Raw genomic sequence first — 27,921 nt, 5'->3', positions numbered from 1 at the left:
ATTCAGGGTGCAACTGTTTTGCTCTCATTTTTATTTTGAAATATCTGCCCGAATTTTAGTATAACTAAATGGGGGGAAAATACTTAACGTGTTTTTTTGTGGGGCGGGTAGAGGTTGGTAGATTTGAAGAAGAAGGTCACAAGTGAAATGAAGGTTTCCTCATACTGATAGTTGTTGGAGGGCCTGGATCCGTCATAGGTAATCCATCCTAAGGAATTGAACGCTGTGGAATTTGAAAGATAATTGAGTGTTCATAGCCTTGAGGCCTCTGAGAGTGCAATGCCTCTCATCTCTTACTCTGACCTAAGTAGGAGACAGGTGCCAGCTAAGGAGCTCTTTATGTGTTAGAGTGTAATGCAACATTCCATTGATGAATAAAAACTAAGTACCGGGTACTAAGTACTAGTTACCATGTGTGCTCAGATCTGTTACGATGCCCAGATATTCAGGATGAGTGTCTTTCAGAGATCTTCTAACCTCTCAGATATCGGGTTGCAAAGAATCCTCGAAGCATGTAGGGCCAACACTTCCGCTTGAATTTGGAAGCCAGTTTCTTTTAACAACTGTGAATAATTGGCTTCCAAAATTAAGACTTTTCTGCAGGGTCTTACATTAAACGACAAAATGATCTAACAGGCTAAGATTAGGTGGAATTTATTATTAGTATTATTAGAATGAGTGCGATGATTGTTATTATTAATAAGATATAGTACTTTCATGTTGAGAGGATGTCTTGAAGTACTTCACAGGATTTGGAACCATTTGTCACCCATTTGATATTCTCAACATCTATACTAAAAACGAAGTGTCTGTCTGTGTGTGTGTGTCAATGTTTCTGCCAATAATGCAATAACTGATTGACGCAGAGACATGATTTATACCTCATCTGAAAGGTCTTGCAGCGGAAGTGTCATGGGCATCTTTTCAGGGATCTCCTATCATCGATGAGTGATATCAAATCAATGTGGTTCTGTCCTTGCTCCAAAAAATGAGTCTGCCAGCGAGATCAATTTCCATCTACTCAATGATATCCCTGGCCAAGAAACTGTGTTCAAGTCCATAGATACTGTTCTTGATATTGAAAATGCTGCCTACTACCCAACTGAGTTATTAAACTCTTTGGAAACATTCAGTATGCCTCCATACAAACTCATACTAAAGGTTGGAGGCATAGTCATGCTGCTGAGGAATCTGGATGCACCAAAGCTATGCATTGGCACAAGGTTGGTGGTAAAGCAGTTCATAGAATCATAGAATCGTACAGCACATAAAGAGGCCATTCGGCCCATCGAGTTTGTGCTGGCTGTTTGAATAGACCAATGTAATGTCAGTCCCACTCCCCAGCCCTTTCCCCATAACCCTGCAGACCCGTCCTCCTCAAATACCCGTCCACTCCGTTTTTAAAAATAGTTATCGAATCGGCCTTGACCACCCCTTCAGGCACTGCATTCCAGATTCGAACAGCTCGTTGCTTGAAAAAATGTCTTCTCACCTCCCCTCTGCTTCTTTTAGATACTATTTTGAATCTGTGACCTCGAGTCACCGACACACCCACCAGTGGAAACAGTTTTTCCCTTTCTAACCTATCAAATCTCCTCATGATTTTGAAGACCTCTATTAGATCTCCTCGTAACCTTCTCTGCTCCAATGAGAATAATCCCAGCCTCTCTAGCCTTTTCTCATAATCAAGGTCCCTCATTCCTGGTACCATCCTTGTAAATCTCCTCTGCACCCTTTCCAATGCCTTAACATTCTTCCTATAGTGTGGTGCCCAAAACTGGGCGCAGTATTCTAACTGAGGCCTAACCAGTGATGCCACACGTTATAGAAGCAACCATTCTAACTGGTCAGTTCAAAGGGGAAAACATGTTCATTCCTTGCATCCCATTGCTCCCAAGTAACTGACCGTTTAAGTTCCAAAGGCCTCAAATTCCCTGTTTGAATGTACTTTGCAGTGTCAATTAACAAAGCATACGGGCAAAGCTTAAAGGTTGCTGGCCCTATCTCGAATACACCCTGCTTTTCCCATAGACAATTCTATGTTAGATGCTCATATGTGGGTTCATTTCAAAACCTATACATCGTGGCTGAAGGAGGACAAACTGCAAATGCCGTCTATGCAGAAGCTTTATATCATACTCGAGGACCTGCCGGATGAAACAGTTATCCCCTTTTGGTTAGCGTAGCTTTGATAGGAGTCCTCCCACGGGAATCCTCCAAAAAAGGAGTCCTCCCACTGAGTCCTCCCCAAAGGAGTTCTCCCACAGGAGTCATCAGCTGTGTATAGATAAAGACAAAATGTCTGTCTATGTGTCTGCCTGTGTGTCAATCTATATTGGATCTTCTGGTTGCAAGCGATGCTGCAAACGGTATAGCCAGTATGACTAGAAAAAACTGGGTGGGAGAGAATGGGCTCTCATCTCAAATTGCATGACTTATTCAGTTAATCTCAATACCCTTAAGTACAAACCTCCACACAATCATGAAGTAAACCTCAAGATATTGAATAGGTTATTGTATTCTGAACAGTTTGCAGTTTGGTGAGGTGACTGAGACAGGGCATATTCTAACACTGGGACAATTGATTCAATAAAGTTTTTCTAGCTATAGTTGCCTGATACTCGCACGTGATAAGGGTACCACTGGACAGTCGATGTGGGAACATTTCAGTTGTTTGACTGAAATGGGGGAGGCAAGGGCTTGATTCCACAGAGTTCTACCTACACTTCACAAGAATATTTGGCTGCACCTCTCAAGTGGAGAGCACTGGAAGTGGGTGTCACGCTTATTTGCAGCAGATTTCCTCATGGAGGTTGAAAGTGAAGGTTTAATCTGAACCCGCCATGAATAAATTATTTGAAAATGAACACCTTATATCAATGGTAAACATTGCCAGCTGTGTTCCCCCAATGATAAAACAAACACAAAAGTGTTTGTTGCCAAATCCGTGTTAACCCACAGATCCACCTTCAAATCATAGCTCTGCTTCCTGGCGTTTACTCCTCCCCCTTTCAGAGCCTTTTAAGATGTTATCTAACAGTTCCTTGTGACCTTACACTGGGACAAGATGCTTTATTCCTGCTACCTGCTGGTGGTGATTAGTGTAAAGGATTGTCTGCATCGCCGGTCACTCAGTGCATTCAGTGCCCAATGAATTTACAACCATCTGTTCATGGTTTGTTAGGCTGAGAAGCTTCATCCCTGTCGTTTAGTCAATGGAAGGGGTGGGGGGGATCTCATCCTCGTCCACATCATTAAAACGTGCCACATAACCGGACTGTCCTTTTGATTTGCTTGTTTGCCGAATGAAATGCACCATAGTAGATGGCTCCTGAAAGGCGCCAATGTGTGGAAGGTGTTGCCTATAAATAAGACCAGTAAGCACTGTGCGTCACGATTGCAGTTTGTGGTTTAACTGGTAATTTTAGGATTGAGCTGCAGAGTGTGCAATAATAGCAAATGTTAGCCAGTTCCTCTTTCAAATCAGAGCAGAGCAGTTTCTAGGCTAAGTAAGTGAGGAAATACGTCTCCACTGATTATTACACAATAACATAAGGAGTCCAGATTGTGGGCCCACTTCTTATTTGATTTACTCTGTTCCTATCTGGACTCCAGTAGGTAAGGAAGAGTTTTGTTTGTCTGGGAAAATCTATGAACTCTTGACTCATGCTGGTTAGTCGGAGGAACAAGCCACTTTGAAGGCAATGAACAAATGGGAATTCTGGAGCCTTCAGGGCAAGTTAAAGAATGATGTAGCAAGTGAGCAGGCTGGGCCGGGCACTGGTTGTGGGGTTGAGGTTGAACCAGCACTGTGGTTGCACAGTATCTGCAGAATGTTTTTTTTCATATACGATAGAAATTTGACAATGTATTTACTTTGATTCCTAAGAAGTTGCAGACTGGTCAGAAAACAACTGATGCACAATGACAGTAAATGCTAGTCTTGGCACAAGAGGCCAAATAATCCCTTAGAGTTACTCATCCTTGGGTGTTTGGAATCTCTATTTCTCTTTGCATTGTTGAAATTTCAATGAAAGGGCATCTTGATAGTAAAAGACATGAAAACCAAGGTGATTGAATGAACTTCCTTTAAAAATGCCCAATGAATGAAAGGACATAGTACTCAGGGAATGCTGTGCTGGCTTTTATCGCAACAAAACTCTCTGGAATAGTAAGAAGCGGTGTTCTAGTAAAGCGATATTGAGATGTCATTCTCTCACTGTCTTGTGGGCAGTCTATTATTTTCCAACAACACTGCTCATTGTGTGTCCAGGAGCAGGACAAATGTGTCAAATCTCCAATAAGTCAAAAAGATTTTCAAATATCCTGATCGTTATTCTCACTTAAGATTAAGAGGTTTTATTGTGTGTAGAAAATAACTGGTCTGAGATTCTGCCTCATTCTCACCTTTTGGACCATTTGATCTTAAGACTTAACATCGAGCAGAATCGTGTAAGATTTTTAAATCCGATTCTAATTTTATAATCGGTCTTTCTGGGGTTCTTATAAAGGCTTCCAAATTAACTTGTTGTTGTGTTCAGCGGATGATCTGTCACTAACACACCATCTTGTGCAGCACGTAAAATAAATAAAACACATACCACAGCCACCTGGGCACTTCATTCTCAGCTGGTACATTGGTGGGCTGTTTACTGACTAACTGACGAGGCGGGAATTATATTATATTGAAGAGTTAAAGAATGCGGTAAATGCAGATATAAACCTCTCCGTTATGAAAGGAAACATTTGAAGCACTGTGCTGGAACATTTTGTGACTCATTTTCTGATGCATTACAGCGCTTGGAACGCAGTTGTGGTAAGCGTGATCTGGGATTGGAGTCAGAGTGTTGAACCAAATCCAAATTTCATGCAGGATTAGCTAATTCACTCCCCCGATCACCCCTCACTACCCCCACCCCACTCCTTCAGTGCATTCCGCAGCAGGAAGCATTTCACGCTTGTGAGAAACAGCATTTCAGGAAGTGGAATGGTTCACAAAAGACTCCCCTTAGCCCTCAAAGGGTGAGGTAGGTTGGCGAGGATTATCAAGTTTGCTCACATAATTCAATCCATTGTCACAACAATTGCAATAAATGTAACAATCCAAATCATCAGGGAGAAAGCCGAACAGTGGTGGCCTTGGCGTGGAACACCGTGCAGAGGATGAGCAATCCAGGGCCATCATTTGCCTTGACAGCAGCCATCGGCCTCCACTAGCGAGGGAAGAATTCCATCATAAAACCAAGAGCCAGTCAACTCCTCCAAATCCCTCCTCTCTGCTGTTGCCACAGGAGCCCTGGTGCAAACATCAGAGCAGGGATTAAAGGGAACCTGGGACGTTGTACAAAAAAAATGCACCAAGAATTGGATTAATTGGCGTAGTACAAGGTGGCTGGGCACAGTTGGGGAAAAGTGTCAGTGTCGGGAGAATCCCTACCAAGTAAGGCTGTCCATGCAATTAGCTATCTGAACTCTAACCCTTCCAGAATAAGTAATGAATAACAGAGGGGATCAGGACAAAGAGACAAAGTGATTTGGTGAGTCCTAGCAAGTAATACATCAAAGAATGCTGGTAATTGGCCCTGTGGCTTTCATTCTTTGCCCTATTTCTTTCAATTCATTGACTCAAAATAATGGGTTCAGGTTCATTATCAACAGGTTTAAGCACTAAGAGCGCAACACTTCAACAAAGCTCCGATTGTGGCCGTACTAGAGTGGCTAAGTACAAGTCGTAGACCTCAGTGCACATGCTTGAAAGGGAAAGTGGTAGCTTAACAGAGAGCTTCGAATTGCTGCCGAGGTTTGACCGCAAAAACATCCAGCAACTTCGCAGTCAAGAATTTAAACTTGAACAATGTTGGAATACAGCTGGTATGGGCAGGTAGGTGCTATTTGATACATTACTTCTGATTTCTAATTAAGCACTGTGGAGCATGACATCTAAACTTCAAAACGTTTTCTGAATGACTTGTAGCAAGCTATTATAGCAAAGTTTTAAAGTGAACAAAAAATTAAGTTCCTAAGTAAAGCACCTGGAGAATGATACATGAGGAGGTGTTATTGTTTCCTTTTCCTTCTCTTGCACAGAAATGCTATGGGTGATGTGTGACAGTTGCTCATTTTGTAAAGCCCCTTGTGGATTTCTGCTATAGTGCAACAAGGAGAGGTTATTTCAGATTAGAGCCTCGAACATGAACATTTGAGCAGTAAGGTAGTTTTAAATAAATGTCTTTTTTAACGTTGAGTGAGATTGCCTGCTCTCGTCCTTCGTGCTAATTAGTCTGTTCCAGTTTCCAATTTCGGGAAGCGTGAGTTGCCCCGATGGTTACTGACATCAAAGTAACTCACGCTCCCATATACCCAAATCTGGGCCTCAAACTTCCAAAAGCCAGTCCATGCCCATCTTAAATGTGTTTGTGGCTTCATGATCTCTGATCAATCCACCAGATCAACTACTCCAATCAAGCCCTGTAAACTTGATCTAGCCAAAAGGCTGAGAAGCTATTGTATTTTTGAACTAATAATAATCCCTTCATTTGATATAGCGTTATTGCGCTGTTGAGATGTCTCAAAGCATCTCACAAGATGTACTATAAAGTAGTGTGATTGTGTGTACTTGATAAACAAATGTGGCAACCAGTTTGCACACAGCAATGCCCCACAAACAGCCATGGAGTGCGTGATCAATTTTATTTGGGGATTGTTGGCCAGGACACTGGGAGAGAGAAATTCCCTTCTCTGCAAAAGACAATGCAAATGAATAGCATGAGATGGTGCCATTATCAAGGGAATATTGAACAATAATTTTAGTCTTGAATTGAGCCTCTCCTGTGAGCAAACATTGCTGCTACTGAACAGCTACAAGCAGACACAGATTGGATAAGAATTGTTATCAACTTGTATTTGTTTGGCATTTTACTAGTGTTTTTTTAAATTGTCAGTAAGTAACAGACAGAAAGAACACAATTACAAAGCTCGTATCAAGTTCCTCCATCCAAAGGGAAGATACAAACCTATTATTGGACATTAACAAATTATATTATTGGTAGGAATTTCCCACAGCTGCAGTTCTTCTGCTGTGAAGTCAGTTTAACAGTTGGAATGTGACTCAAAATCATATGTGCATTTGACATTGAACACTTTCCCGCTACTTGATGCATTTGCTTTGCAACTGAATATACTCCCACAAATTAAAGTGCCCTAGAAATACAGCAAAACTAGTTGAAAAGAGAGACATGGCCTTTCTATATATATCTGATATCCAAGACAAGTTTCACTGCATACTGTATTGTTAGTATGTTGTTAGTACATACTGTATTAATCGCTCTGAGACATTACCCAGGGCGGAGGATGCTTTATATAAGTGCAAGTTGTTGTTAGAACAGTTAAGTTAGAAATAAGATTTTTGCAATCCTATTTTACCATTTAGTGTACATTGTTCTGTAGCAATTATTTTGTCTCAAGTTCATGTATTTATTTTTTTACCCTTGTTAGTTACTCTTTTATGCTGTGGTGCAGGCTTCTGGATCTTTGATGCAACACTATGTCTAGCAGGAATTCTAGCTAATTATAGTTGACTGTTTCAGCAGGAGTCCAACCTAAGAGTGTTGAGACAATAGCACTCCATGATGTAACCCAAGATAGTTCACAAATCCCAGTGGTCACTTTCTGCATCTGCAGGTCCCAGACTGAATTACTTTCCTGGCTCAGTCCTCCATCCCTGCCCCCACCCCACCCTGAACATCAATCCACCACACCACATACAGAGTGTGTTTAAGACGCCTTCTGAGACAAAATTCATCTCTCCTTCCCAAAATAATGACCCCAAATTTTTTTAAAATTATACAATAGAGTCAAGTGTATGATCAGGTGCGGTGTTTGTACAATTGTATGGAGAAGATGCAATATTGCAATGAACTGCCCATTTCGAGGGAGAGTGTTGTCTCAGACTGTTACTGCTTTGATAAAGAAAGACACATGTTTTAAAGGCTTACAAGGCAAGTTACAGAAAGATGATTTTTTTCTGCTGATTTGTGGAGTTATCAGATAAACTGTAGAAACCAGAGCAGGAATATTAACAGGATTTGATCAAGCAGAACATGTGGAAGTTCTAAAGACTGCTCGGTGACCGCTGTTTAATTTTCATCAGGCCAGCTAAAGCTATCACCATCCAATTGTACTTTATGGGATGAATGTTGATACTACCTGGATCCATCAACAATGGCCTGTTACAAAATAATAATAATAATAATCCTTGCATTTGATATAGCGCTTTTCACATCGGGAGGACGTCCCAAAGCGCTTCACAGAACACACTGTAAAGTGAATTGACTGTATATTTGTGGGCGAACGCGGCAGCCAATTGCGCACAGCAATGTCCCACAAACAGTCGTAGATTGAAAATGACCAATTTATTATTGTTTTTGGTTTTGGAGGGATTATTTTTAGGCGTGTGGAGTAAGGAAACTTGCCCAAGGTTTCGCCCTGCCTGGAATTGAACTCAGGTCTCTCACTTGCAAAACAAGTGCTCTAACTTTAACTCTAAATTTAACTCTAAATCTCACTTCAGTAATAGGATCTCGTGTATGAATAGTCTGATGTTGGACATTTGGGCAGAGGTGAAATTTAGCGGTGTCCAATGCCTTGGGACGACGTCCTCCTGACATGAAAGGTGCTATATAAATGCAATTTGTTGTTGTTTGTTGTTGAAGCAATGTCACCTCTTCATGGTATAAAGTGTAAAATGATTTGGTCGGTAAAGTTACTGCCGTATAGACAGAGTGAGTTTAGGATGCCTTTTGAGACAAAATGCAGGCTTATATCAGCAGTTGTGCCGTGGGTCAGTGAATTTCTGGTGTAAAAACTTCCAGAGTTCTGACATGGCTATTTTACATAAATATATATCCTAGATAGCTTTTCACTTTGGGATGACATCTCACTGAGCTTACTGTGAAGTGCCGTGTTTGCCTATAGATTGAGAAGGCGAATATGGCAGCCAATCTGGTACAGCAACGTCTTACAAACAGCATGAAGTAAATGACCAATTTGATTTGGGGATTGTTGTCCAGGATACTGGGAAAAACTCAATTCTCTTTTAGACTCGTGCCACTTGATCTTTAAAGCCACCTGAACGAGCAGATGGGACCTGGGTTTAAAGACTCAATTGAAGGGCAGCACTTCCGACAATGCAACGCTCCCCCAGCACTGTGTGTCACGTGAGGTCAAAGTCCCACATCGTAGAATCATAGAATGTTACGGCACAGAAGGAGGCCATTCGGCCCATCGAGTCTGTGCCGGCTCTTTGACAGAGCAACTGACTTTTATTAACCCCACTCACCAGCTTTCTCCCCATAACCCAGCAAACCTGTCTTCTCCAGTTACCTATCCAGTTCTCTCTTAAAAGCTGTTATTGAATCGGACTTCACTGCCCTTTCGGGCAGATCATTCCAAATTCTAACAACTCGCTGAGTGAAAAAAAAATTTCTAACCTCCCCTCTGCTTCTTTTGGTAGATATCTCAAGACTGTGACCACGAGTCACAGACACACCTACCAGCGGAAACAGCTTTTCCCTATCTAGCCTGTCGAAACCTTTCATGATCTTGAAGACCTCTATCAGGTCCCCGCGTAACCTTCTCTGCTCTAATGGGAAAAGTCCTAACTTTTCCAGCCTGTCCTCATAGCTAAGCTTCCCCATTCCTGGTATCATTCTCGTGAATCTCCTCTGCACCCTTTCCAGTGCCTTAATATCCTTCCTGAGGTAAGGTGCCCAGAACTGGACGCAGTACTCCAGCTGAGGCCTAACCAGTGTTTTGTACAGATTAAGCATAACCTCCCTACTCTTATACTCTATGCCCCTACTAATGAAGCTCAGTACACCAAATGCCCTTTTCACTGCCCTATCTACCTGCTCTGCCACCTTCAATGAATCGCTTGCTTGAACACCCAGATCTCTCTGTATGTTCACCCCTCTTAAGATTGAGCTACCAAGCCTATATTGCCTCCTATCATTTTTCCTACCTAAGTGTATCACCTCGCACTTATCTACATTGAAATCCATCTGCCACATGTCAGCCCATTCCACCATTCTGTGTATGTCTGCCTGCAGTCTGTCACAATCTTCTTCACTATTTACTACCCTACCTAACTTGGTATCATCTGCAAACTTGGAAATAGTGCTCCCTATGCCCAAGTCCAGATCATTAATATATATTAGAAAGAGCAGTGGTCCCAATACCGATCCCTGGGGGACACCGCTGCACACCTCCTTCCATTGCGAGAAACACCCATTAACCACCACCCTCTGCATTCTGTCACTCAGCCAGTTCCTAATCCAAACGGCTACTGTCCCCTTAATACTGTGGGCCTCCAGTTTTTTTATTAACCTCTTATGCGGTACTGTGTCAAAAGCCTTTTTAAAATCCATGTAAATAATGTCCACCGCATTTCCCTCATCAACCCTCGCAGTCACCTCTTCAAAAAATTCTATTAGATTTGTTAGGCAAGATTTGCCTTTAACAAATCCATGTTGGCTGTCTCTAATTACCTCGTGTTCCTCTAAGTAGAGATTTATTTTGTCCCGGATTACGGTCTCCAGTAGCTTTCCTATTACCAAAGTTAGGCTGACTGGCCTGTAATTTCCGGGCTTGTCTTTCTGCCCCTTTTTGTAGAGTGGGGTAACATTAGCCACTCTCCAGTCTCTTGGCACCACTCCTGTGTCCAATGACGATTGAAATATAATGGCCAAAGCCTCCGCTATTTGAACCCGTATCTCCCACAGCAACCTTGGGTGAAACCCATCTGGTCCTAGTGACTTCTCAATTTTGAGCCCAGTCAACCTTTTCAGAACTTCCTCTCTGTCTATAGTAATCTGATCTATGTCCTCTACCCTGTTATCCAATACAGTGGCATTTGGGGCATCCGTTTCCGTTGTGAAGACAGATGCAAAGTACTCGTTTAGTACATCAGCCACGCCCTCTGCCTCCACAACAAGATTGCCGTCATTGTCTTTGATTGGCCCCACCCTACCTTTAACTAACCTTTTTTCCTTTATGTGCTTATAAAATATTTTAGGATTCCCCTTTATGTTACCCGCTAACCTCTTCTCATGCGATCTTTTAGCCTGTCTTATCGCTCTTTTAAGATCACTCCTGCATTCTCTATAATGCGCTTTGCTATCCTCAGTGTCTTGCATCCGCCAATTGTCGTACGCCATCTTCTTCTTTTTCATCCTAGACAGAATATCCCTGGTCATCCAAGCTAGGCTTGGTTCTCGCACATTTCCCTTTTGTGGGAATAAATCTATTTAGACCCTGAGCTATCGTATCTTTGAAGATTTCTCATTGCCCATGAGTTGTTTTACCTGCCACTCTTACTTGCCAGTCCACCAGCTCTAGGTCCCTCTTTAGCCCATCAAAATTAGCTCTTTTCCAGTCAAGCATTTTCACCCTTGACTGTACTTTGTCCTTGTTCATGAGTAATCTAAATCTAATAATATTATGGTCACTGTTACCTAGATGCTCCCCTACCGAAACTTGTTCAACCTGACCTACTTCATTCCCTAGGACAAGATCCAGCAAAGCTTCCTTCCTTGTAGGATTGGAGACATACTGCTCAAGAAAATTTTCCTGTACACAGTTGATGAATCTTTCTCCTGCTTTGCCCTTAACGCTGCTATTTTGCCAATCTATATTGGGAAAATTGAAATCCCCCATTATGACAACTCTGTTCGCCCTACATCTGTCCGTGATCTGGTTGCAGATCTGCTCTTCTATCTCCTTCCCGCTGTCTGGTGGTCTATAGTAAACCCCTATCAGTGTAACCACTCCTTTCCTATTTCTGACCTCTAACCAGATCGATTCTGTTGTCGGGCCCTCTAGAGTCTCGTCCCTTTCTACAGCTACAATTGTATCCTTAACTAATATTGCCACCCCTCCACCCTTTCGTCCTTCTCTATCCTTCCTGAACACATTATACCGTGGAATATTTATCTCCCATTCGTGTCCTGGCTTGAGCCATGTTTCAGTTACTGCTACCACATCTTAACCCCTACGGCCAGTTGAACCTGCAGCTCATCAACCTTATTCCCTAAGATACGTGCATTTAGATACATGCATTTGAGGAAATTGTCCACATGTACCTGCTCTATATTTCCCACTTGTCTTTTTCCTCTATTCCCTAATCTATTGTTTATCCTGGGATACCCATCCCCCCTTGCACTAGTTTAAATTAGCCTCCCCAGCATTCGATAATCTCATCTGAAGCTAGAACCCACAACTTTCTGACTCGGAGGTGAGAATGCTATAAACTGAGCCAGGCTGAAACTCATCTTTATGTGTGGCCGACACAATGTGAAGGTGAAGCTCAAACCCGTGCTGCTATTCTCTTTTAAAGTCATTTTATTTCACAGGAACAATGCTATCTTTTTTTTTCATTTTCTTTCAATCATTTGTCATCTCATTCATGACATTTTCTGTATTTCTGCTTTCATGGGCTGAATGGCCTTCTGCTGTGCAGTAAATTTCTATGGTTCATGTAATATTTTGGGGAAAATTCATCCACATGAAATTATTTCTAATTAAGTTGACATTGAATTTATCTCTCAATGCTTCTCTTTCCTTTTCTTTTTCCACCCTTTCATCCTTTTATTACTCTCTAGCTTTTATCCCTACTTTCATCTTTAAATTTGTTTCAGAATCGTTCCATTGATTCATTCCCTCCACTGTCCTTCTCTCTAACTACGTCACAGATCTATATCATCTTTATCATTAGGTCTCATGTCATGTCAAGAAGCTGATTCACAATGGATGTTATATTTCAATCCCCTCAAATCAACACCAGTTCAACTGCTTCCTCTGACTAAAGATTCCCTTCCTGCTCACTGATTAACTCCACTCACTTAAGGAAAGAGAAGACTATAATAATCATTCCAGTACATAGGGCAGATGAATGTGTAGCATGATATACATTGGTTTCCTGGCTCTGTGTCAACTTTAGCTGTTATAGCACAGTCCACACATTGCTCTATCAATGATAGCTGCCGGAGTAGCTCAATCAGAATTATGGGTTACAAAACTACCCCTGTCAAAATTCCAGTCCATCAGACACTGAGAGGCCTCTGATGGTGGAAAAATAAAATAGCAACAAAATCTATCTGAAAGGCTTCAAGCTTCTTAGACAAGAGATGTTTCTTTATAATAGCAATCTTTCCATTTGATACAGCAGCTTTAATACCAAAAGAATGTATTAATCCTTCGCTATCCTCCTTGGGTTGGGAAGTAAGCGGGGTCTCCAAGGTGACATGCCTGGTAATGGAATGTTGGAATAGAGACAGCCCTCTGTGGCAGTCTTGGTAGTCCGGTTCCTGAGCCAGGCAGGTCCGCAGTATTCCAGGGAAGGAATACAGCCAGCATGGCTCATCGGCAGGACCTGAAAGGGAAGACCAGTCACTAAGGGCAGGGAGACATCCCACTCAGCTCATGTTAATCCTGCAAGCCAAAGCGTTAACGGATAGGTTAACCGGGTGTCTGACACATGCGGAAACCCATCATCATGCTAGTTGGGAAGCTTGCACTTGGACAGCAATATCAATGGCAAGCTATGTGGTTTTAGCTGATTAGACTACAGCAGTACCCCAAAAGCACACTCTGGGGTCCCCATGCCTTGGCACATGCCAACCTACACCTAATACTTTCCAGAATTAGGTAAGCAGGATACTTCCCTCTAGGGAGAGAGTGGGCATTCCATTCTAACAATCTATTTCTGGGATTTCCATGTGTAGATGGGATGCATGGAAATCTCAGCTTGATTTGGATACTCGTAAGCATGATGATGGGTTTCCGCATGTGTCAGACACCCGGGTGACACCCCCCCCCCCCAAAGGAGGACGTCTAAAAGTGCTTCACAGCACTCAATGTTACGTGTTGTGCTGACTCTGCATTCTTTTAGGTGAACAAATTCATGAAACACTGTTGGCGCTGGTCTTGATCTGAAATAATAATAATCCTTGCATTTGAAAGCTTTTCTTTTAATAGTCCGAATTCTGGTAAAGTGAGCACGATGGTTTGAAAAGCTGACTTTTAGCTTTCGAATGCTCTATTCAATATTGCTCTGACGTAAACTCCCTTCCACAATCATGCGTGGAAAATTTATATTTCCTTTTCGCAGCTCTTGAGTCATATTCACTGGCAGCACACAAGAAAACATTGGTCTTTTGTAAACTACAAAAAGCTCTCTCACTGCTAAGTGGTGGAAAATCAAAGAGGAAGTTGCTACTTTTAACTGTGCAATGGAAATTAGATTGATGGACTTTCCTTATAAGATCTATCAGCACTGAAACTGCCATAAGAGACGTTCCTTCCATAATCAAATTAATGTCACCTTAAGATATCAATGGAATGTAGAATCGGAACGTAAATGATTTGAATTTTACATAGGAACGTGGGAATGTTCAGAAGTGGAAAGGCAAAGCAGTCCATATAGCTGGCCCCAATGTCAAACAAGATGACAATGCTACACTACTCTCGATCTCATACCCCTGAATTGAACTACACATATATTATATAACAATCCTTACATTTGCATAATATCTGATCACAACATGAAAACATCTCAAAGAGTTTCACTGGATTTTACTGTGAAGTGTAACGACTGCATTTTTTTAGGAAAACGCAGCAACCAATTTGTTCAAAGCAGTGTCCCACAAACAGCTGTGAAGTGAATGACTAATTTTATTTGGGAAAGCAACTCCCTTCTCTTTTTGAGTAGTGCCATGAGATTTTTAACGTCCAACTGAACAGAGGGTTGGGACCTTAGTTTAAAGTCTCATCTGAAGTATGGCGCTTTGACAATGCAGCACTGTACTGGAGGGTTATACTAGGCTATGAGCTCAACGTCCTGATTTGGGACTAGAACTCACATGCTCTAATTCCGAGGTGAGAGTGCTACTGACTGAGCCAGGCTGACTGCCTGCCTACTACTGCCGGGGGCTGGTGGTAGAAATCCAGTCAGGATATTTTTTAATCCTTAATGGATGGAATGATTAAAATGATCTGTTAACGAGACTCTCTTATAATCCCGTTGACAGGAACCCATGGTCACAAAGTGAACCCTGCACCAGCCTCTGACCCACGGCAGAAAGGCTGTGTTGCTAATCAAGCTCTACCCTCCTGCCACCCACCCACTGCCAACAACAAAATTACACTAAACTGTGCTTCACCAATCTGGTGAGCCAGTCAGCATCTGAAGCAATTCATCTAGCTGGGTACTGATTTCTTGCTAGATGTTGTCAGGGTCAAGAGAAAAGCCTAGGAATAGTAACCATGTGTTCTAGCTAAACTGAAAATTATCTTCAACTGATGGCAACAGATTTCCTCACTTTCAAAGCCCACCTCAAGATTACATTTTGGTCATTTCACCCCTTCCACCCTCTTCACCTCGTGGGCCCCATCTTAGATGCCCAGTAAAGCGCATGTGTAAAGTGCTTTGGGACATCTTCCTGACCCGAAAGGCTCTGTATGAATGTGAATTGTATTGTTTCTCTCTTGCGGCTCAGCGAGGGCTTTTTTTTCCTCATCTCCATTGTGTACTTTGTCAAAACAAAAGTTTTGATCCAAAAATGTCCAATTCCATGCAGGCTTTTACCTGGCTCAGTCACTTCAGTCACAAGAGAGGAGTTTTACACTGGTGTCAGCAGCCACAATATGGTCTTGTCTTTAAGTGAAACTGTGAAAGGGAACCGACATTGCAATGATTGCATTTTAAAATGTAAATTTTGCAAGAGAAACTTTCAATCAATTGCTGGGAACCTTAAGCTTCTGTCTGGGCTTTGAGGGTTAATCATTGTTATTAATCTATGCAACATTTCTCTATGCAACATTTCCCCACCGTCTTCAAAATATTGGTCAATTGGACTCGGAGGTGAACAAGCTTCTCTGAGTCCCTGATGGTCTGCAGTGTTCCTGAGTGCAGGACTGCATTGTGAAGACAAACTGTGGGTCCAAAAATGCAGAGGTGGTGTTATAAGCCAAACACAAAAAAAGTCTGGCCTCCTTGTTGTCAGGTCGCCATTAATGTCACTTCCTGCACCCTGCGCATATATGCTATGGGCAAAAAGTGACACAAGCAGCACGTCCTGTACAAAGGCATCCTGTGCATGTTGGTGTTGGCTCGCAAAGACACAGTCACTGCACTTTAGTGTAAATCCTATAATGTCCTCCCAATGTGAAAGGCGGTATACCAAAAATAAGGAATATTATTATTATAGTGTGCAGGAAGTGGCACCAGCAAAGTTCCCTGCACACACTACATATGTGCTCAACACCACAAAGTGACACTTTTAAATGAATAGCTTAGAAGAGGTTAAAAATATCTCGGATTTATAACACTTTCAAAGTAAAAGAAACATGCAAAAGTGCTTCATGCAATGAGATTAGAAATGGTGCGAATGCTATTATGTAGGAAAATAAGCATAGCGTGTTTGAACCAGAAATGTCTTGCAAACAATAATGAGATTAATGTTGTTTTAGGGTAAATTTAACATAGTGCTTGAGCAATATTTTTCATGTGGGTTACTTGGGAATTGGGAAGGCGGGAGAAAGAGATAGAATAAATCCTGAGAACATTTGTCAGCTCAAAGAAACAATTCATGAAACACAGATGTGCAAAAGAGCGAAATTGAATTTAGTTAGTGCCAGTGCAGTAGCAAGGACCCAAAGATCATTCTAAGATTCTTTGAATTTAAAGTATGGCAGAGGCAGCAATGAAGAATCTTAATTATATTAATCACTGGCCTTGACAAGATATATCTTCTTTCTTTCCACAATTCCAGCGCCTTCAATGAGGTCAGCACATCCCCAGTAATGGCCAATTGGAGCATTATTGCTTTAATCTGCTTTTAAGTCTTTCTTTCTCTCTGAGTAGTTGCCTGCTGTGATGAAAGAATGATGCCACGTCGAATTAATCGTGTTTAGTAAAGATTGCCAAAACATTCTTTCATTCCACACTTATCAGCAGAGGTCGGAGTATATTTGAGGTGTTTGCTTGAATGCACATATAGAGGTTCAGTGCTTCAAAGAAGCTGAAGGTTTATCATCTCCTTCTCCATATAAATGTGATTGATCCACTGTGCTATCACTCGCTATGTGCGTAAGGTGTATTTGGGAACATCGAATGCCAAACCCACAGGAATCAGCAAGAATCAGCTTTCAGTGGAGTCAAACATTCATTAGTATTTCACTTTCTACCAGTGTTGGAATAATCAAAACAGTAGGTTTTTGGGAGACTGCGGTCTGCAGCTTCAGATCCCAGTCATAACCAAATGGTCAACGAATTCTTAGTTTTGTTTATCTCAGTGGTCAAAGTGAATTGGAGATTCATGGGTTTCACAGCTAGAGTTGTCTTGTGAGATGCTTTAGTCTTAAATATATTACAACTAATATTAATAATAATAATGGTCCCTGCATGTGATACAGCATTTTTCACCTCAGGGCAATTTTTCAAAACACTTCACAGGGTTTAGAGTAAAATTAAGTTAATGTGCATTTTGAGGGCAAATATGGCAGCCAAATTGAGCACGGTATGTCTCACCAACAGCCACGAAGTGAATCATCAATTTTATCTCGGCAATTGTTGAGAATCCTGGGATGAAATCCCTTCTCTTTTTGAACAGAGAAGCTTTTGAATCATCTGAACAGGCAGTTGGGACTTTGGTTTAATAACTCATGCAAAGCATGGCACCTCTAAGAATGCAGTGCACACCCAACATTGCATTGATGTGGGGCATATAGTTGGGTGGGGAGGCTGAGCTGAGCCGTGTTCTCCTCATACATCCCGACTGTGCTTCGCTGAAGACTGGAGTGTGTGTGTCTCTGTCTGTTTGTGTGTGTCCTGGCACTGGATCCGACTCCCACTTACTCAGTTCATTGACTGCTACATTACTTTGCTTCACGTCCTGTTAGACATCATGGAGAGCAGGTCCCCACTCTGGCTGCAACATCCCATTAGCAAAACTAATTTTGGCGGGGGTTGTGCCCCTCCAGCCCTAGCCTCCGCTGCCTGTGATGGGTCATGAAACCACAACCTTCTGACTCAGAGGTGAGACTGCTAAGCAAGAGAGCCAGCCTGAAATACAACTGGTTCAGAATGTGACATCAACCCCTTCCAACAGCAGCAAGACTGCAAGCGAAAAGGCCTCAGCAGCTAAAGCTGCTTTAGAGACAGAGTGCTTCTTCTGCCATCACTCCCAGGCTGCTGGATGTTGGTGGTGTGGTGCAATGTGGAGAACAACATCATTATGAAGGCATATGAAGAAAGAGCAAGGAAATGGGATTAAAAATATAAAGAGCTGTCATGACCTAATAAAAGAGCAGTGTTTGGTAGGTCAACAGATTATTTTGTTCCTACCATCCTATGTTACACCCTTCCCTTACAACATAAATGTGCCACAATTACAGTCAAATTGCATGCATCTTCATTATTAAGACATATTTAGTTTGTATCTATACAGTGACCTATTGTGCAGCTTCCTCATATTTTTCCATTTTTATTTATTAGTATGAGTTGAACCAGGTCACACTTGATCTAATTTTACACTTAATAGTGCTCATCATGACTGCTACGCAATTGCTGAATTTCACATAACTTAGTTATATCACATAATTGGTAATTCTAATTATGGAATAAAGACGTTCTTCAATCAATAAATCTAACCCTAGATTTTATAGACTTTCCTTTTGAACTGCAATTTCATTTTACAAATTTCTATCCAGTGGATTGTACATAGCGAGAGACATTGCTGTGGTACTATAGTGCATTAGGTAGCTTTCTAAATGTTCCCGAACTGTTAAAGAGCCCCTATGTTTCAAATGTTGTGTTAAAGACTTTGCTAAGTGTCCAACAATTGGTTTGGAAGTGAAAAGGATTAAAATTACTTATGTTTTTGACCCCTTTCATCTTTTCCCTCCCGCCGCCACCCTCCCCCCCCTTCAACAACTTCAGCCCCCACACACCCCCCCCCCCCCCCCACCAAGCTTGGGGGTACAGCCAGCAGTGTGAAGCATTTGAGATATCCTCCCGATATGACAGGCGCTACATAGATATAAATTACATTGTATTCAACTTAGTTAAATGTAGGGATACGTTGATTCTATTTTTAAAATTTGTATGTTTGGCATGTTTCCATCTCCTAATAACCACTGATTGGGAAGTAAGTGTATTCAGAGACATGGAGAAAGAGCAGGGAAATGGGATTAAAATATAAAGAGATGCCATGATCTAATAAAGCAGCAGGTCCTAATTTGTGAAAAGCTGACTTTTAGCGGACTTTTCCTGGAGTAAGGCTTCAAAGGATACAACAGAGGTGTGTTTTCACATCCGATGTGGAAGATGGGATCGCACTGGACAACACGTGAGCCTTAATTAATTACTTCATTTTCCGAAATACAGCCTTAAAGAAAACCACAAAAAACAAGACTCAAAGTTAAGGTTAAATTCAACAATTTACCAAATTCTGCACGTTCCGCACGATTAGTGTCTCTGAGATCACGATTAGGGAGCCCCAGTGCAAGCCATCAATTTTATGACTGCCACTCCCCCATTCTGTATATAAAACGTAGAAACCAGAAAGTGCGGTTTCTATTAGCTGTGGATGTACATATGTCATTAAGCTGTTATTCACAGCTAATATAGAGCAAATCATTGGGCAAGTTTTCTCACTCCACATATGTCTGTTTACCTAGCAATAAGTAGGAACCTGATTGTTAGTCGATTGGCAGATCCCTTGTCCAGGGGTAATAATTCCTTCAAAAAAAAGTTGTACAGTGGTTCCACCTGAAAACTAGACTTGATTTACTGCTATTGTTCAATACCAAACTCCAGAATTGCTCTATGACAGCTGACAATCCAAACACCAACCCTTTGTAGTGAATTTTTTCTCGTGATCAGTACCACAGATTCTCAGCCATTGAAACATTATGCAACATTCTTATATTCGTAAACAAAAACAGAAGTCGCTGGGAGCACTCAGCAGGTCAGGCAGCATCTATGGAGAAAGGGAAAGTGTGTCGACATTTCGGGTCCACGACCCTTCGTCAGAACCCGAAACGTTGGCTCATTTTTCTTTCTCCATAGATGTTGCTTGACCTGCTGAGTGTTCCCAGCGACTTTTGCCTTTGTTTCAGATTTCCAGCATCTGCAGTATTTTGCGTTTTCTTTGGACTTCATTCTGTTGAACAAACCCGTATGATGAAGGATTACAGCAGAAGACATTTTCTTTTGAGCACTGAAAGATCAATTCAGCAGGAACATCTATCTGTTTTCTTCTAACATTTCTCACTTTTCTTGTAACATATGGAAAACATTAGGGCAAAATTTGTGGTATTCCTTAAAGCCGTCTGTAATTTACGGAGGTTCTCCTGGTGTCCTCACCATCAAATCTCTGAGGATGACACCCAACTGTACCTCACTGCCTCCACCCTTGACTCTAGGACCACTGCTGTCCTGACAGAATGTCGTTTCTGTCAGACATCAAGTCCTGGATGAGAGCTAACTTTCTTCAGTTGAACATCAACAAGACCGAGGCTTTCCTGATTGGCTCCTGTCAGCACCTCCACACCTCAGGCGCTGATAGCATCACCACCCATGGATACACACTCTACCTTACAAAGCCAGTCCAGAACCTTGGTGTCTTGTTTGCCCCTCAACTATCCTTTCTACCCCACATCCATGCCATGACCCGCTCTGCCTTCCCCCTCTCCGCAACATCGCCTGACTCTGCCACTGTCTCACACCCCAGGCCTCTGAAACTGTCTTACACGCATTCATAACATCGAGGCTTGACTATGCAAACTCCTTGCTGGTCGGCCTCCCCAATTCCTCCCTCCATAGGCTGCAGATCATCTAGAACACCACAGCTCGTATCCTCTCCCACACCAGGCTCCATGACCCTATCATCCCCTTCCTCACCCAACTCCACTGGTTTCCCATCACACAGAGGATACAGTTCAAGATCCTGGCCCTTACCTTCAAAGCCCTCCATGTCCTTGCTCCCCCTTACCTCTGCAACCTCCTCACCTCCTACCAACCTGCCCGCTTCCTCCGCTCAGCAGGCTCCAGCTTGCTTTACGTCCCCCGCCTCACCCGCTCCACAATTGGCAGACGGGCCTCGTGCCACTCTGCCCTCATCCTCTGGACCTCCATCACGCAGTCCCTCCACCTCACAGTTCCTCCACCTCACCCCCTCCCTTGCCTCCTTCAAGACCCATCTCAAGACCCTCCTCTTCAACCGTACTTTCGATCACCCTGCTTCGCCCCCTGCCCTCCACCCTCCCCATTCCTGACCCCCAGCTTGGGTCCAAAACACTAACTGTCCAGCGCCTTGGGATGTCCTCCTGACGTGAAAGGTGCCTATGTACATCTAATTTTGTTGTTGCTGTAAAATAATTGGGCCGTTAACTGCATGGCTATTATAGTGGGATATTGCTGTGCACGTAAATTGGCTGCCGTTTACAAAAACAATCATTACACTGTACAGTTAAGGCGCTTTGAGATGTTTTGATCCAATAAAGCAGAATATCAAATTCAAGGATTATTATTACTCTTAGTACTTCAACAGACAATGATGTACTGGTCATTCCAAAGCAACATGGGAGCAGATTAATCTAACTGCTTTCATTTGCTAAAGGTAATGAAGTGTCTGTTGACCTTGAGTTGAAACCTTCCCATTCCTGCCACAATTTCTGTGTAACAGCCATGAAGAAAATCTCTTTGTTGCCCAAGAATAGACTTGACCTACTTCAACCTTTGTCTGACCCTCAGCTCTGTCTTCTTCACAACAAACCTTATGATCCGAGCATATTGTGAGGACCATCTATCTGTCGAACACGCAGCCCAAAATGCATGTCTTTTCCAGCTGCATTATAAAATAAGGCACAGTATGGTGTTAAACACACAAGGAAGTGTGGTGTTTTTGAAAGAAACTGCTAGAGTTGAGAGAACATGGTGTACTTAGATATTTTTTCTAAAGAGCAGCTGCAGAAGCATTGTACTCACTAGTCTGAAATTTATAACCAAGAATCAGTCATTGGTCATTACGGCTGATGATGTGGTAACAAATCTTCATTGATGGCATTATCGGCCTGCACTGCGAGTGATGCTTACAATTATTCTCTCAGAAACTGACAATGCTGCACATAAAAGTATTTCATTTCCCTGGGTTGTAAAGGTTATTCCACTGCAGTTTATTGTGAGATTAAAAGCAACGCTTCTTTTTAAAAGGACCAATATCACTTTTGTCAAACAGAGTGCGGTTCTGCTGTGGCGTGCCTTTCGTTCAATCTCCACAGAGCATGTGTGGAGCAACTTATTTATTTTCTTTGTGCAATGTCATAAAAAAGAAAACAAATGTGTTTTGGACATAAAATGTGGAATGTGCAGTAAAAATGCAATAACTATGATCAGGACATGTGCTAGCCATGTCTCCTGAACATTGACTGGACTCGGTCATAGATCAGGTATTCAGCCATTATCCAGTCAGCCTCACTTGTGGAGTTATTTTTAATGTCTCTTTCTGAGTCCATAGAGATCAACACTAGACATCAAGGGAGCCCTGGACAGGTTGACAAAAACATTGTTTTAATGCAGCCATTCAACCATCTGAATATGGAGTGAATGCTGACATAGTCCTGTGAAGTGGCTATTCTATAAGACTGTTCTCTTTGCTATAAGAAACTCGTCTGTGTTTGGGCAGTAATCCAGTCCGGTGTTTGAACTCCACAATAGCCTCCACCCACCCTCATCCAATCTCCCTCATCTTTTTATTCCCCTCTAGCTCTCCCCACTAATCCCTTCTCCTTCGTTCTTATTCCCTTCTCTCTCACCTCTCTATTCCCTTCTCTCTCACCCACTACTCCCTTCTCTCTCACCCCACTACTCCCTTCTCTCTCACACTTCTATTCCCTTCTCTCACACTTCTATTCCCTTCTCTCACACCTCTATTCCCTTCTCTCACACCCTTCTATTCCCTTCTCCCTCACCCCACTATCCCCTTCTCTCTCACCCTTCTATTCCCTTCTCCCTCATCCCTTGATGTCCTTCTCCCTCATATATGCATCAAGTTTCGGGTTCTTGGTGATTGTAGGAAACATAATAACTCACTGTTGTTGTCATACCCAGTTCTGGAGGCACATGCATTGTATAAAGTAATTGAAAGGAGATTGAATTCTTCAATGTTTTCTATCCAAATAAGATTCTACAAAGTGAAAAGATAGGTTTCCATTGAGAATAGCATCGTGGGTCGTGGGGGTGGGTGTAGTGGGTGCTAAGGCGGTGAACATGAAGAGAAGGTGGGAAAAAAGTATCCTCTTCCGACACATCCACTGAATTATTTGTGAGTGACCCCCTTCACTCACTTTGCTAATCTTTTCAGTGGATGGATCTAAAAAGGGCACTTTGCTGAACGTGTACTGCCAGGCAAAGTGAATCAGGTTCACAAATGGCAATGAGAGAGGGCTGTTCAGGGCAGGTGACATGTGTAAGCCTACGCACAACCTCTGTGTGACCAATCTTTCAAATACAAAGGAGGTATTTTCCCCAAGGCAACGATGAAATATTACTTTGCTAATGATACAATTACATTAACATGTAGGGATCTTGCTGAAAGGGCAACATTATCATACTGAGGATGTTGAATAAATCTGATTTTTAAAATGCAGCCATTGAAGGTCAAATGAAAAGGAAACTCCACCAGTTTTTAATGTCTTTTTCAACCATGAATACAAAGCCATACATAGCTGTGGTATTTCTTGTCAATAGCCTGTTTTCTAAATTCAAACCATAGAAAATGAAATTGACAGGATTCATATTCAATGTTATTAAAACTGCTCACTGCTGGTTTTATAATGAATAAAAAAACTTGAAGGACATGATGGTATTTAGAATGAAGGGTGGAAAATTAGCTCACAGAAATGAAAATCACATTTCTATAAATAGCATGTGTAGCCTTGCAATCATCTGTGGAATGATTAAGAGTTTCTTTCTTTCAAAAGTTTAAGAGTACTGCCTGTTAGAATGAATAATACACATTCACATGTGTATAGGTAGCTAGAGAAACCTACCTCTGCGGTTGCATAACTGCATGAGGTTTTAAACAAGTTTTTAAAAAGCATTTAAAAGGAAATTGGGACACTTTCAAAGTGAAACAGTATAAAGGAGTACAGGGGTTGGTGGGGGAGGGGGAAAGCAGTGATATGGGAATGATAATCCTTGCATTAGATTCAATGATTTACAATGGTGGGAGGACGTCCCAAAGTGCATGGGATTTATTGTAAATTGTAGTGATTGTATTTTGAAGGCATTCTCCAATACCAATTTGCGCAAACTAATGTCTCAACCAACTAAGCCAATATTAAAACTCCTCAAAGCACTTCACATAATTTCTTGCTGGTGTATGAACTTGGCTCAGTGGTAGCACTCTTGACTTTGAGTCAGAAGATTGTGAGTTCAGGCCCCATGTTGAGTCTTGGAATCATATAGTCTAATCTGACACTCCAATGTGATCCTGGGGCTGTGTTGGAGGTGCCATCTTTTGGATCAAACATTAAACTCAGGTCTGTCTCCCTGTTCAGGTGGATGTTAAAGATCCCATGGCATTATTCAGAATGAGAAGGGAGTTTCTCCCGGTATCCTGGCCAACAAACCCCCAATTAAACTTGGTCAATCATTTCATGGCTGCTTGAAATCATTTCATTGAATCATTTCATGACTGCTGTGCGCAACTGGCTGCCACGTTTTGCCCACAAAATATATAGTCAATCCATGGATGTGATAAGGCACTATATCAAATGCAAGTATCAATATTGTTGTTATTATTAAAAGTGCAGTGACGATACTTGTAGATGATGGCACCAGCATAGACACTTTAGGCTGAATGACCTCCTTCCATGCTGCAATTTCAACAATAAAGTACTATAAACATTTGAACGAAATTCAATTGTCTTAAAGCATAGATAAAATATTTTAAATATTCTGTCCAGAGCCTTGGCATATCCTCTTAATGTGAAAGGCACTATATGAATGTAATTTGTTGTTGTTGTTCGACTTCCATCTCTCTTGCTGAAATCACTCTTTCATTTGAAAGAACCTTGTGTATTCCAGTGGCTATTTTGCCTGCATTGAAATGAAACCAGAACAATGGCTGCTCTGTGCACAATCCTGAAGGGTAGTTTGTAGGAAGTTGGTATAAACGAAGATAAGCAAAAAGAGGATACATACTGGTGTAAACTTTCAGCTCCTGTTTTGAGAGGAAGTGGCGATGACGAGAGCTATAGAGAAGCAGTGAAATCAATATGCTGTCAATGCACCAGCCTCACAGATTTACACAAACATTGCAGCTGGTTCTTGATATGCTTGTGCTCTGGCCCTACACATAGGAAGTCCTTTTACTAAAATGTGCTGGGTCATCCCTTCCTGATTCTTTTCTGGATTTCAAGCGCTGTTGAAAAGGACAGACACCAAGGCATGTTGTTTCTCATTCTTAACCGAGTTTTATGTTGAGTGAAATATCCTCAGATCTTCAGTCAGCTCTTTGCTCTTAGTTGGTACCTTCTCTCGAGTTCTACGTCTCCTGGCACACCAGAGAGCATGATTCAATTCTGCACTTGAGTTGGTAGCATTGACAGAAATCCGATTAGTGACGGTATGTAACATGTTTAGCAGTGACTTATTTGTGGATTCGGTTTAAACTACATTTTGGATAAAAAGTCAAAAGTTTCTCTCTCTGGAAGGATTTACAGTTTATTTGCAGCTGGAAAGTTACAGGCACAATGTGGGGGGAAAAACCAGGTCAAGTCCGCTAGTTAGAGCCAGGTTGAAAGAATACAGAGAGAGCTTAAAGAGAAGTAATTTATTAATGGTTTGGGTGAGTGATTTGCTGCTTTTCAGATTTCTGGATTAAAAAAGGTTTGAAATACAATATTGTTAATATCTTATAATTGTGCTGCAGGAAAAAGGAGTGTGGGGTTGACTGTTTTATAGCGTTTGGTCATTGAGGTTTGGAATGGAATTAATGATTGATAAACGGCTCCACCTACCCACCCCTCGCTGGGTGCAACTCTTTTAAAACAGTGCAATGAATTAAAAGCAAAGGCTATTAAATAATAGCAATGAATAAGAATCACATTTTAACAATCAGATGTATTAAGTCACCTATTTGACATGGTGTTGAACTGTAGCATGGAGATCAACTCAAACCAGCAGATACAATAATTCAAAAAAGTAAAAGTGTGATTTTCTTAGGTCTGAGATGTCTGGGTGGGAGTTGAGACTTGAAATGCCACCTAAATTTAGCTTTTAAAACCATTTTGTCCTAAAATTTTAAATTGGCACAGTTTTGAGGAACATTTTTAAACTTAGTTTTCTGCAGTTCTTCAAATGCAACCAAATTAAGACCCAGTTTAAGAATTTTCCACAGTTCTATGCATAAACACTCTGAGATGCTAACCCATGTAAAGAATGCAATATAAATACAAATTATTGTGTTCTTAAATTTTATGAAAAAATAGCCTTACAGGTTAAAACTTAATGTAATTCTATGCCTGTAGTTGTTTGGATTGATCAGTAGAAGGTATATTTGTTGAATAGATATGAGTTGAAGAGTGGGCTCTTTTACCTGTTGACCAGACACGCACAGTGCAAGTCTGAGTGGAGTGCAAAATCAAATTGAAATGCTTTCATAAAGAGGTAGAATGCAAGAGAATTGATTATAAATGTGTTTGGGATTTTGACTCTCTGAAACTAGGAATGATTCAGATCAGCTAAAGTTCAAATCACATTGCTAATAGAATCACCAGAAACCCATTGTATCCATTCTCCCTCCCTCATGCCAGACCATTAGAGATGTCAATCACTCACGCTTCATCAAAAGGTATCTACTTTAAGTGTGGTAGCCCAAATGACATTGTCTGGAAGCCTGGCTCAGTTGGTAGCACTCTTGCTTCTGAGGAAGAAAGTTGTGGGTTCATGTCCACATTGGGACTATGAACTCATATAGTCTTGGCTGACACTCCAATAGGATGTTGGGGGAGTATTGATTGTCGAAAGCGCCATATTTCGGATGAGACACGAAACTGAGGTCTCTGTTCATGTGGACGTTAAAGGTCTCATGGCACTATTTGAAAAGACAAGGGGTTTCTCTCGTTTTCTTGACCAACAATCCCCCAGATAAAATTGGTCGTTCACTTCATGGCTGTTTGTGGGATATTGGTGTGTTCAAATTAGTATTGGCGTATGCCTTCAAAACACAATCACTACACTTTACAGTAAATCCTGTGTAGAGAAGGGATTTTTTCCCAATATCCTGGCCAACAATCCTCCAGATAAAATTGATCACTTCATGTCTATTTGTGGAATATTGCTGTGCATAAATCGGCTGCTGTATTCTCCTACAAATACAATCATAACATTCTACAGTATATCTGTGAAACGTTTTGAGACGTGGATTGAATGTAAGGAATATTATTATTCATTTTATTATCAATGAGCAAGATAATGGAGTTGCTGCTAGCACCCAATGAATTGTACCTAAGCAAGGGTCAGTGAGGGTGATAAAAGATAAGGTCACAAAAGACAAAGTCAAAGTGCATTTGTGCTGCTTGTCTGGTGGTGAATCCCTGAGGTTTTGGATCCTCTGGAGCAACGCAGAATCAACAGGGGTTGTGAGCCACATAGATATGTCTCCCTTGTAGTTTGCTGGAAAACCTCACTTGGGATGTCCATTGAACCACTCAGGTTCAGAAGAAAACCACTCAGGAGCATTCGATACACAGTTTTCTTAACTTTATGAAAGAGCTGCTGGCTGGAAACCCACAACAGTGGACGTGTCACCAAAAAAGTAGGTTAATGCTTTGGGTCAACCCCTTCATTAGAAAGGA

At 41.7% G+C, this 27,921-nt stretch overlaps 1 protein-coding gene across 1 annotated transcript in view; it reads left to right on the top strand.

Moving 5' to 3' along the window:
- The first annotated feature begins 5,663 nt into the window (after nt 1-5,663).
- Nucleotides 5,664-27,921, top strand: part of LOC103179351 (transcription factor EC) — a 50,389-nt gene continuing 28,131 nt past the window's right edge. The window contains exon 1 of the mRNA XM_042335792.1: nt 5,664-5,881. Within this exon, the coding sequence (XP_042191726.1) occupies nt 5,855-5,881 (27 nt within the window). The 5' untranslated portion in view covers nt 5,664-5,854. The remainder of the gene's footprint in view (nt 5,882-27,921) is intronic.

The sequence above is a fragment of the Callorhinchus milii genome, unplaced genomic scaffold (assembly GCF_018977255.1).
Source record: "Callorhinchus milii isolate IMCB2004 unplaced genomic scaffold, IMCB_Cmil_1.0 Scaffold5, whole genome shotgun sequence".
NCBI classification, from domain to species: Eukaryota; Metazoa; Chordata; class Chondrichthyes; order Chimaeriformes; family Callorhinchidae; genus Callorhinchus; species Callorhinchus milii.
This window is presented reverse-complemented; position numbering and strand designations above follow the sequence as displayed.